This window comes from Delphinus delphis, chromosome 14 (assembly GCF_949987515.2).
Source record: "Delphinus delphis chromosome 14, mDelDel1.2, whole genome shotgun sequence".
NCBI classification, from domain to species: domain Eukaryota; kingdom Metazoa; phylum Chordata; class Mammalia; order Artiodactyla; family Delphinidae; genus Delphinus; species Delphinus delphis.
Window position 1 is genome coordinate 27,727,902 of NC_082696.1, and position 12,241 is coordinate 27,740,142.

At 36.9% G+C, this 12,241-nt stretch overlaps 1 protein-coding gene across 1 annotated transcript in view; it reads left to right on the forward strand.

Moving 5' to 3' along the window:
- The window catches only part of AHI1 (Abelson helper integration site 1), a 218,894-nt gene that overhangs the window by 16,866 nt on the left and 189,787 nt on the right, over nt 1–12,241 (forward strand). Inside the window, exons 5-6 of the mRNA XM_060029925.1 lie at nt 2,445–3,016; nt 6,300–6,478. Coding sequence (XP_059885908.1) covers nt 2,445–3,016; nt 6,300–6,478 — 751 coding nt within the window. The remainder of the gene's footprint in view (nt 1–2,444; nt 3,017–6,299; nt 6,479–12,241) is intronic.

Here is a 12,241-nt window from a genome sequence, read left to right on the forward strand (position 1 = left end):
CAAAAGTTTAAAATTTATAAACTACTCGAAAATGTAAACACTATCTCATGAAGTTGTTAGCAAGACAAAGGAAATCCAAACCACAAAAACAGGAATTTAAAAAGTAATGAAACTATCAATTCAGTGCAATGGAATTTTGGGATGCTACCACAGATGCTCTGGGAATTGTATTTAAAATGATGTTATTAGTACAAAGGTTGACAGATCAGTGGAAGAGAGTAAATAAATAAATAAACTGAGCCTCATCTATTTAGCTTCCCCAGGGTTTTGTTTTCAAAACCATAATTCGTTTTTCTATTTCTAATTCTTGGTTATCTTTTTCCAGTTATTGGAGTGTCCTCACAGTTTTTATCGATTGCCACTACGTTTCTGGTTCCAAGAAAATAGAGAAATTTGCATTTGCCCCATTTTGACATAATGGAAATTCAAGGTTATTAGGTATGACTGTGTTCATAGAAAAACAACAAAAATAAGTTTCTGAAGAGATTAGCAATGACTTTCCTTGTGTGAGGGAACCCAGAATTGAACTTTGGGTCTTCTTTTTCTAAGTAATTTCTGAATTTTTTTACTATTTTTAATGTTTTGTTTTCTTACTGTTTTAAGTTAAGCATATATTGCTTCTAGAAAAAGAACATGTGAAAATAAACTTTTTTTTAAGAGAGAAAATATTTTTATTAGATTTGATTAGGAAAGATTTTTTTGAGGATATGGATTCAGAATTTATCCTTGAAGAATAGATAGAATTTGGAAATACATTTTAGGTAAGCAGAAGAGTCTTGGAGATGGTAAAATATTGGATATATAATGGGTTACTAGTTCTTCTAGCATTTTCCCACCTTTTCACATATATTAGATATTTTCTAACCACTTTCAAACATGAGGATTTTCGAAAATTGAACTTCAGTCTTCACTGGTAAGCTCGTCCATTTCTGGGAGAATTCTTCATTTTGGTATTGGCTTCCATCTTATAGCACTTCGGTTTTGCCCTTTCTGTTTTTTTATTTGTTTGTTTGTTTTTTCCTTTTGCGGCACGCACGCCTCTCACCGCTGTTGCCTCTCTGGCTGCGGAGCGCCCAGCGGCCATGGCTCACGGGCCCAGCTGCTCCATGGCATGCGGGACCCTCCCGGGGCACAAACCCGTGCCTCCCTGCATCGGCAGGCGGATTCCCAACCACTGCGCCACTAGGGAAGCCCGCCCTTTCTGTTTTTGAACACATCTCTTAAGCTTTTATTTCTGTCGTTCGAAATTTTAATTCTAACATCTACTTTTTTTTTTAATCTCATACTTTTGAATTTCTTCGTTATATTCCACTTCTTTTAAATTATTTTATTTATGCTATTTATTTTTCTTCCTTGTTAATTTTTCTGTTTTATTGGATTTGGTGGCTTTTCCTTCATTGTGCTGCTTTCCTTCCGTGTTTGTTAGTTGTTAGTCATCTTTGTATTTGAAAATTTTTCTCCTGCCTGTTGGTTGTTTTCAACATAGTCTGCTTCTGCTGTTGGTGAGGGTTGTACCTACCTAAAACAGGAAGCCATATCTGTATTCAGCTGCTTTGGTCTCTGGGTGAAAGTCACCATGTAACACGAACGGAGGAGGAAGACAGAGCTGTCTCTCCCAACTCCTCAATTGGTCATCGTCAGGCTTGTCCCTCTTCCTGAATTACTTGATTCAGCTTCTCCAGAACCAGCCTTTTCTCTGGAGAAGTCTTTTCCTATGTGCTGTGGTTTTCTCTGGTAGTTTACTAGATCTAATCCTGCCTGGTTTTTTTTATCCTTGGGGAATTTCTCAAAATGTTTATTTCATTACTAGTAACATTCGGTTTTGATTTCTAGCCTGATTGTCTATTAAAAATATCTCTCATTTTAAATAATTTTGTTTGTAGAAAGAGGTACAGGTGCGTGCTTAGTCTGTCATTTGATCTAACTTGATAATATTTAATACTTAGCAGCATTTTCAGTGATACATTTGGACTAATTGCAGAGTAATCCTAGAGCTATAAACCTTTGGTTTTTGAATGTAATTATGAAGCAAGATAAATGACCCGTGTGTGTTTTCTATTGGGAAACATGAAATGGTTTAACCATGGCTCTTTTAGCATTTTCACAAATATCTAGATTAGAGTATGGATCATTCTGCCAAAGAGGAAACTAGCATTTGAGATTTGAGCAGTTAACTCACTTCTGAAAAGTCATTAAGTACTTTTTCCTTTGTTAACTAGTTAATTCATTTGACCTGAAGTTATTCTCAAGATTGCTAATCTAACGCTGGGAGAATAACTAGGAAAACGCTCATCAGATGCCATAGAATGGTGTCACAGTGCTCAAGTAAAAAGTGAAATAATCCTCCCAGTATTACACATTGTGGAACACTTGTCATTATTTTTATCTTCACGTAACTAAACTGTGCTTAGCTGAAACTTTGTTATTGTATCGTCTTCTCCTAGCTTGATGCAGTCAGAAGCAATCTTCAGAAAATCAGAGAAACTAAAAGTGATGATATAAGTGCTGCTAACACTAAGAACCCAGGGAAGAACATGCGAGTCACTAAAAACAAACCAAGAGATCCGCAGCCAGCAACTGAAGATCCAGATAATGATGTTACTGTGGAGGACGACAAGCAAGAAAAGGCAAATAAAAAGGTTATAAAAACAGCACTCCAGGTGACAACACAAGAAGTGGAGCCGGAAACTCCTGAGAAGAAGGCGGATGCAACACCCCAGAAAGCACGGACCAAGCCACTGCCAGGTGTCACTCGTGAGAAAAGTGAGAAGGCCGAGGAAGGAGAAAATAGTTTAGATGACGAAGAACTGATGCAAGTATACCAGCTCCAAGTAGCTGAAGAAATGGCAAAGGAGATTAAGAAGAAAATCCGAAAGAAACTCAAGGAGCAGTTGGCTTACTTTCCCTCAGAGACTTCCTTTCCTTCAGACACTTCATTGTATGATGACAAATTGAACGGTGAAAAAAGAAAAAAGAAAAAAAAGAAAGTTCCAATCCTGTCTAAATCTGAAACAAGGTATGTTACATTGATAAATATAAAATGTCCTCTTAAAAAAACACTATTATTTTCAGCTTTTGAGTGATACCTGTAGTTTTGTTACTGAGTCTAAGATCATACTGCTCGCCACATGACAGGCCAATAATCGAGAGATGAGTTGCTGGGGCAAGGAATGACGGCTTTATTTGGAAAGCTGGCAAACCGAGAAGATGGTGGGATCATGCCCCCAAAGAACCATCTTGCCTGAGTTAGAATTCAGGCTCCTTTCATACTAGAAGGGGAAGGAGTAAAGTCAAACACTTCCTGGTTCCCATCAGCCTCCAGAGGGGATGTGTTGATTTCTTCCTCCCTGCAGTCATTCACAGGTGGGCCTGGTCAGGATGTTTCCTGTGAGCTAAACAAAGGTATTTTAGCTTAATGCTCGTTACCTGGGAAGCAGGGCTCCCAGAGATGGGCTATTATGTATAATTTAAGCTTATAGGCAACATCCCTTTAGTGATTAACTTGTAATAGAATACAAAAGGTTCTTCCCTATTACATTTTCACAAAGAAAATGTTTAGTCCTCCTTTTGGACACATAGCCAGTACAATACTAACGGCTAACCTTTATGTGGCCCCTTCCTGTGTGCTTAATGCTTTACAAGGAATACATGCTTTTTCCCTTATAACAACCCTATAAGGAATAATATTATCATCCTGTTTTGCAGGTGAGGAAACTGAAGGGTTTAAGTCACAGAACCAGTAAGAAGCTGAGTAACCTTGGCAGTTTTGCCTTAAGAGTCTTTACCCTAACTATTCACATCTGCTTATTAAATAATTGAAACCTAAGTAGCCCCTTTATTGAGCTACAAATGCCTGTTTGGATATATGAAAATAACATTTTCCCCTTAGTTTACAAATAACGTTTACTCATTGTAGAACACACAGACACAGAGAGGAAAACAAAAGTAATCCAACCGTACAAAGATAATCACTATTAGCAATTTTGCATTCCTTTAGTCTTTTTTTTTGTTTTTTGTTTTTTTTTGCGGTACGCAAGCCTCTCACTGTTGTGGCCTCTCTCATTGCGGAGCACAGGCTCTGGACGCGCATGCCCAGCAGCCATGGCTCACGGGCCTAGCCGCTCTGCGGCATGTGGGATCTTCCCGGACCGGGGCACGAACCCGTGTCCCCTGCGTTGGCAGGCAGACTCTCAACCACTGCGCCACCAGGGGAGCCCTCCTTTAGTCTTTTTTTATATACAATGCTTATACATATATGCTTACATATACAGTGTGAGCATCTGTGAGTATATTCATGTTTATATGTCTCTCCTTGGGGAAAACAAGACAAAAAAAATCTTTTAACTACTCTGATTAAATTTGTTTTTCATAATCTACATCTGGATAAACAGCTTGAGGTGGGAACAGTCTGTATTTGACTATTCTCTGGCATTCAGTGTCAGTTTCCCTTAATGTCCTCATCTAAAAATAATTCCCTTCTTATCAAAAGCTAGACAACCAGTTGTAGCAAAGAGAGGGCAAATAGAGTTGCTAACAGGGACACGTTAGTATATGAATTAGTTATCGGTTGCTGCATTAAAAAGTTACCCCAGAATTTAACAGCTCAAAACAACAAACATATTGTCTCACAGTTTCTGTGGCTCAGGAATCTGCACATGGCTTAGCTGGGTGCCTCTGACTCAGGGTCTCACAGGCTACAGTCAGGATGTCAGCTGGGGCTGCAGTCATCTCAAGGCTTGGCTGGGGAAGATCTGCCAAATGATGCAGCTGTTGGAAGACTTGGATGATCCACTGCTAAACTCACTCATATGGCCATTAGCAGGTCTCAGGTCCTGACTGGCTTTTGACCAGAGACATCAGGTCCTTGCCACATGGACCTTTTCATGTGGGCTACTCACAGCAGGGCCACTTGCTTCCCCCAAGCAAGGGCTCTGAGAGGGAAAAAGCAAGACCAAAGTCACAGTCTTTTTGGAACCTAATCTTAGAAGTAGCACCAATTACTTTTCCTATATTCTGTCTATTAGAAGTAAGTCGCTAGGTCCAGCCCACAATCAAGGAAGGAGATTACACAAAGATATGAATATCAAGAGGCAGGGATCATTGGGGACCACCTTAAAGGCTGCTTACTACAGTATACCATAAATCCTATTTCTTCTCATAACTACCATATCTGTTATGAAGTGTAAGTCATACTCAGTAAGATCAGTTCATGAGTTTTAAATAAAACCATGCTTTACATGACAACAGCATACAAAGGGTAATTGTTCTCTTTAAATAATAGTATTTGATGATGTGATAAAATAACATGCTTTCTGGAATGACTAGTTTGAGACATTTCTTTACTCTTTATTTCTCAACCTCTTTGTTTTGAAATATGACTAAATATATTGGAAGTCAATTTTTGATTATTAAATGCAGATTTCTTTTTTACTTGATAAATCACAAACTTTAATAGGCTGGTTTCTCTTTACAACTCAGTATGCTTCTAGGCTGCCACCCCTTGCCATTTAGTAGTTCATGTGATGCATATTTTAATTTTAATAATAGCCTTCTGAAAATGTAGTGACACACCAAACATTGGAAAACACAAATTAATTTTTACATAGAAATCAAAAGTTGACTATCTGAAGCCTCTTGAAAACAGAACAAACAAAATTAGAACACTTTTTTTGCTTTTAAATAAAGTAATTTAGAAATTTGTTCATTGTTTATTTACTTGGCAGTAGAGTGAGGATGATTTGACAATCCTATGTAAAACAGATCCATCGGGCTTCCCTGGTGGCGCAGTGGTTGAGAGTCCGCCTGCTGATGCAGGGGACACAGGTTCGTGCCTCGGCCTGGGAAGATCCCACATGCCGCGGAGCGGCTGGGCCTGTGCGCCATGGCCGCTGAGCGGCTGGGCCCATGTGCCATGGCCGCTGAGCCTGGGCGTCCGGAACCTGTGCTCCACAAAGGGAGAGGCCACAACAGTGAGAGGCCCACGTACCGCAAAAAAAAAAAAAAAAAAAAAAAAAACAGATCCATCAATCATAAAATACAATTTCACTTTTCCCTGGAGTTTAGAGATGAGTTTAATGTGGCTTATGGGGTATATAATGTATCACCAAGCGTAACTGAGTACACATAATACCTAGTTTGGCAGCCAACCATTTTTGTGTGTAAGAAAATATATGTATCTCCCAGCAGGAAATAATATTGATTTTAGGATTATCTTTGCCTCTATTCACTGTTTACTTTGCTGCACAGTAATAATAATAATGGTACATTTCCAATGGCTTGAACTTGGATTATATTTGCAGTACATTGATCATCTCTGATGACCCAGTTGAAGGTGAACAAAAGAAGGAATCTCCAGTTGGAGCAGTTACTTCAGATTCTCATCAAGATGATGAAATAAGCTCAAAGGAACAAAATGTAGAAGACAATGTGCAAGATGACGCAAAATCCAAACCGAAAAAAAAGAAGAAGGCTAAAACAGGTTTGTTACCCAAATTAAATGAAAAATGTGTGCCTTGGTAAGAATAACTTGATTCTAGGACTGTTAGTCCTTAAAACTAAAGAAAATCTAGTTCCAAAGGATATAATTGAAAAAATCCAATATAGAATATTTGGTACTTATTCTTGGATTCGTCCAGATTACAACATTTATTTTTAACTGTGACCTCTGTGATGAGTTAGTCTTACTTGAGTCATCTCTAATTAACGACTTGATTCACCTCTAGAATGACATTGACTTTGTTGTTGCTATTGTGGCATAGAAGATTTCTTCTTTATGTTATTGCCCCTAAATAATTAAGACTTACAGCACTGAAAGCTGTAAAATGGTCAACAACCGATAAACATTTCAGATGTTAAAGCTGCATCCCTCTGTCAAACATGGTATCTTCACAATTTCTCCTAATTCAGCTTCTCTCCTTCCTGCCCACTTTTCATTTTACCTCTTGCTTTCTACCTTCCTCTTTACTCATTTCATTTTTCTTATTTTTCTTTACTTATTCTTGCCTTTCTTCTGCTTGTTACATTTCTTTTTTTTTTTTCTTTTCAATTCCCATTTAACTGGCCAAAAATTGGGACTAAAATAGGCAATTTTAGACTTTATGGTACTTATTCATTAGATGATGCAATTTATGGTGTTTTGTGGTTCCATAATTAATTTTTTAAAAAGTAAAATGTACATGTTACAAGTATACTACTTAGTGAATTTTCACAAACTGAACGTGTCTGTAAAGTCATCATCCAAATTAAGAGCCAGAGCATCATTAGCACCCAGAAGCCCCCACAAGTTCCCTTCCTGTTCATTATCCTACAGGAGTAAACGCTGCCTTTTCATCGAACACATAGCCAATTTTTCCTGGTTTTTCTGCTTTAATATAAATAGAACAATAAATACTGTGCTCTTTGTGTCTGGCTGTTTTTGCTCAAAATTATTTTTGTGAGATTTATACTGTTGTTGCATGCACTTGAGCTTATGCATCATCAGTCCTGTATTTGTACTGTATAGATACCCATTGTGTGAATATACCACAATTAATTACCTGTTCTGTTGATGGACATTTGAGGAGTTTCTAGTATTAAGCGATTATAAATAAAGCTATAATGAACATTCTGTTCACATCTTTGGTGAGCACGTGTATACATTTTCCTTGGGCACATTCTTGGCATTCTTGCTATGCCATAGAGTATGTATATTTTTCACTTTAACAGGCACTTCTCCCTTTCCAAACTTGGGTTACCAATTGATACTAGCAGTATTTGAGAGCTTCCATTACTCTACATCTTCACCAATATTTATATTGTCAGTGTTTTAAAATTTTAGTGATTCTTAGGAGTGTTTAGTGATTATTCCCTGTTGACTTTGATTTGATTTCCATGGTAACTAGTGAAGTTGAGCATCTTATTCATGTTAATTGACTACTTGGATTCCTTCATTGTAAATTTGTTCACATCTTCTGTGTATTTTTTTAAGAAATGGAATTGTCTGCCTTTTTCTAATTAATTTGTAAGAATATTTTATATAACTAGATAGCAGTCTTTTCTCAGATATAAATACATATATATATTGCAAATATCTTCCCACTCTGGGTTTTATCATTTTTTTTCCTACTGGTATCTTTTGAAAAACGGAATTTAAAAATTTTATATAGCCCAGTGTATCCATTTTTCCCTTCGATGTTAAGTGCTTTCTGTGATTTTAGAGATCTTTCCCAAGTCGTGAAGATGTTTCTCTGCATATTATTTTCTAAAAGTTTTTTTGTTTCACTTTTCACATTTAGATTTCCGGTTTATCTGGTATTGATTTTTAATAGTGGTAGTGGTCCAGACCCATTTTTTTCTCGTATGAATATATAATTGACCTAGTACCATTTACTGAAGAGAGCTTTTCCTCTGCATTTCAGTGTCACTTTTATCATAAATAACATGACTGTGTAAGTGGGTCAGTTTTCACTAGTCTCTATCCTTAGATGGTTTGCACCAACACCACCACCATGTCTTAGTTCTATAGCTTTATAATAGGTCTTTCTGTTAATAAGGATAGTTTTATTGCTTCCTTTTTAGTTCTTATGTCTTACTCCTTATTCTTACCTTGATAACACTGGCTAGGACTTTGATTACAGTGTTAAATAGAAGTGACAATAACAAGTATCCTTCTCTAGCTCTCAGCCTTGGGGAAAGCTTCCATTATTTCACCACTGACTGTGATGTTTGCTGTAGGTTTTTTTGTAAATACCTCTTATTGGATTAATTACTGGCTATTCCTAATTAGCTAATAGTTTATTATTATTATGACTAGATACTGAATTCTATCAGGTGCTTTTTCTGCATCTATCAACATAATCATATTAATTTTCACCCTTTTTTCTATTAATGTGGTTAATCGTTACTTGATTATTAAGCCATCTTTATGTTTCTGGCAGAGGTGGGGGGCACCCACTTTGTTGTGGTGTATTAGCTCTCTTTTTAAAAATCTATTACTGGATTTGATTTGCTGATACTGTGTTAAGGATTTTTGTGACTGTAGTCATGAGAGAGATTGGTTTGTACTACTCTTTCTTAAAATACACAGAGTTTTTAATATCAGGGTTTTGGTGGTCTCAAAAGGAATTGGGAAATACTTCCCTTTTCAATTCTCTGTAAGTATTTGTATAAATTGGTGTTACGTCTTCCTTAAATGTTTGAAGAATTTACTAATAAAGCCTCTTAGGCCAAGGTTTTCTTTGTGGAAAGAATTTTAAATCAGATTTAGTTTCTTTCATAAATACCAGACTCTTCATATTTTCCATTTCTTCTGTCAGCTTTGATAGACTGTATTTTTTGAGGAATTTGTCCATTTAATATGGATTTTCAAATTTTGTATGTCTATAGTATCTGAAAGGGTACCCCTTGATATTGGTAATTAGATTCCCTCTATTTCTTCATTAGTCTCAGGATTTTCAATTTATAAATACTTTTAAAGGACCAACCTCTAGCTTTTATTTCTATTATACATTTGTGTATGATTTTGGTAATTTCTTCTATCTATATTATTTCCTTTTTTCTACTTTCTTTGGGTTTGAGTTGCTGTTGATTTCTAGCTTTACAGGTGGATTTTTTAAGATTTCAGTCTTCCTTTGTATGCATCTAACACATTAAGTTACCATCTAAGCACTACTTTATCTGCATCCCACAAATTTTTGATATGTTCTATATTCATTATCATTCCATAAAAATATTTCCTAATTTCTATTTAAATTTCTTTGGTCATTCATTATTTAGAAGCATATTGTTTAGTTTCAGGCAGCAGGTGATTTTCTAGTTATCGTTTTTTTTTTTTTTTTTTTGGTTTTTATCTTCCATGGTTGTCAAAGAACATATTGTGAATGATTTCAATCTTTAGAATTTATCACAGCTTTCTTTATGACCACCTTATGATCGATTTGGTAAATATGCCACGTGCACTTGAAAAGCACATGGATTCTGATGTTATTGGGTGCGGTGGTGTCCTGTGTATATCACATCAAGTTTTGTGTTCTCATCTTACTGATTTTTTGTTTTTGTCTGCTTATTGTATTGGCTACTGAGACGAGTATTAAAATTCCCACTATTATTTTGCATTTCTGTTTTTATTTCTGTCATTTTTTTCTTTATATATTTTGGAGCTATGTTATTGAATATATATACGTGCTTAGGATTGTTATATCTTGCTGTCAAATTGACACTTTTATTATTGTCTTAGTTCATTCAGGCTGCTATAACAAAATACTATGACTGAATGGCTTAAACTATAAACATTTATTATTCATGGTTCTGGAGGCTGTGAAATCCAAGATCAAGATGCCTTGCAGATTCAATGTGGAAGAGGCAAGAGAGCTCTCTGGGTTCTCTTTTATAAGGGCAGTAATCCCATTCATGAAGGCTCTACCCTCATGACCTAATCACTTTCTGAAGGCCCAACCTCTTAATACTATTTCATTGAAGGTTAGGATTTCAACATATGAATTTTGGGGAGTCATAGGCATTCAGTCTATAGCAGTCATTATGCAGTGTCCTTTATCTCTGGTAACCATTCTCCCTTAAAGTCTACTTATGGTCTGAGTTTGCATAGTACATTTTTTCCCTTCCTCATTTCTCCAGCATCATCCACAGTGTACCCCTAGGTGGTGCCAACCTGGTTGAGAAAGGACAGCCTTCAAATCTGTGCTTGGGTCATGGTCTCCAGGTCTAGGCAGGGCTTGCCAGTACTTCATTCCTCTACTAGCCCCTAGGCTCCCTGTGTGTGCCTTCTTTGTACTTCCTTTGTTTGGGCCACAGTCTGTCTGTATTCCTTTCCTTTTTGACTTCACCTTTTTTCTTCTCCTACTCCAGCACATGTGGGGTCTCAGCCCCCAGGCTGTGAACTCCTTGGGGACAGGTGCCCAATAAATGTGAAGTGCTCTTGTGCCTCCCCCAATATCCTCTTGTTTGCGACCTTTCTGTGTCCTTATATTTATCACCTCACTGTTAGTTTTTCCATATGACCTAAGTGTTTTTTTTTTTAATTTTTATTTATTTATTTATTATTTTTGGCTGTGTTGGGTCTTTGTTTCTGTGCGAGGGCTTTCTTTAGTTGCGGCGAGCGGGGGCCACTCTTCATCGCGGTGCGCGGGCCTCTCTTGTTGCAGAGCACAGGCTCCAGACGCGCAGGTTCAGTAGTTGTGGCTCATGGGTCCAGTTGCTCCGCGGCATGTGGGATCTTCCCAGACCAGGGCTTGAACCCGTGTCCCCTGCATCGGCAGGCGGACTCTCAACCACTGCGCCACCAGGGAAGCCCCGACCTAAGTGTTTTATGTTCCTTATTCTCCTTGCCTTCTTTTGAATTCTTCAGGTCACTTTAAAAATTTTGTTCCCTCTATTAACTTATTAACTTATTAATTACACATATTTCTACTGTCTGATACCCTGAAGAACATTAAGTTTATTCTTGACTTATTATAGTCTAATACAAACTAACTCCCTAACAAAATACACTTCCCCGACACGACTAAAACATGAGAATAGTTTGACTCCATTTGGATTTTGTCAGGTGCTTTCTTTCTCTGCATCTATCCCCCCTCCTGCCTTCTAGGTTCTTATCCTGTATTTTAGGCCTATATATATTTTAAACTTCACAGATGTTACAGTTACCATTTTGTACAGTTGATATTAATTTATATTCACCCCCAAATTTACTTTTTCCTTTATTTCCATTTTTCCATTTTTCATCTGCTTGAAGAATTCAGTTTATTCTCTCTCTTAGTGCAGGCCTGCTAATTCACTCAGATTTTGTTGTGTTAAAATGCCTTTACCTTCATTTTTGAAGCATATTTACTAATATATAATTTTAGGTTACAGGAAATCATACAGTTGTCTTCTGGCTTCCATCATTTTTGTTCCCAACTGCAGTCTTATTTCTGTCCCTTTGAGGGGACTGTTGTCTTTTTTTTCCCTCTGGCTGTTCTTTAGATTTCCCTTTTGTCTTTGGTTTCAACGTTTTATCATGCTATGCCTAAATATAGCTTTGATGGAATTCACCCTGCTTAGAGTTTACTGATTGATATCATTTATCAGTTGTGGAAAATTCTTAGTCATTATTTCTTTAAATATGGCTTCTTCATCATCCTTTCCTGTTTTTCTAGATTATAATTTCACAAACTCTTTTGAGATTGTCCACGTTTCTTATGTTTCTTTTTCCCCCATATTCTTTTGTTTTTTTTTCCATTATGCTTTGGTTTGGATATTTATATTG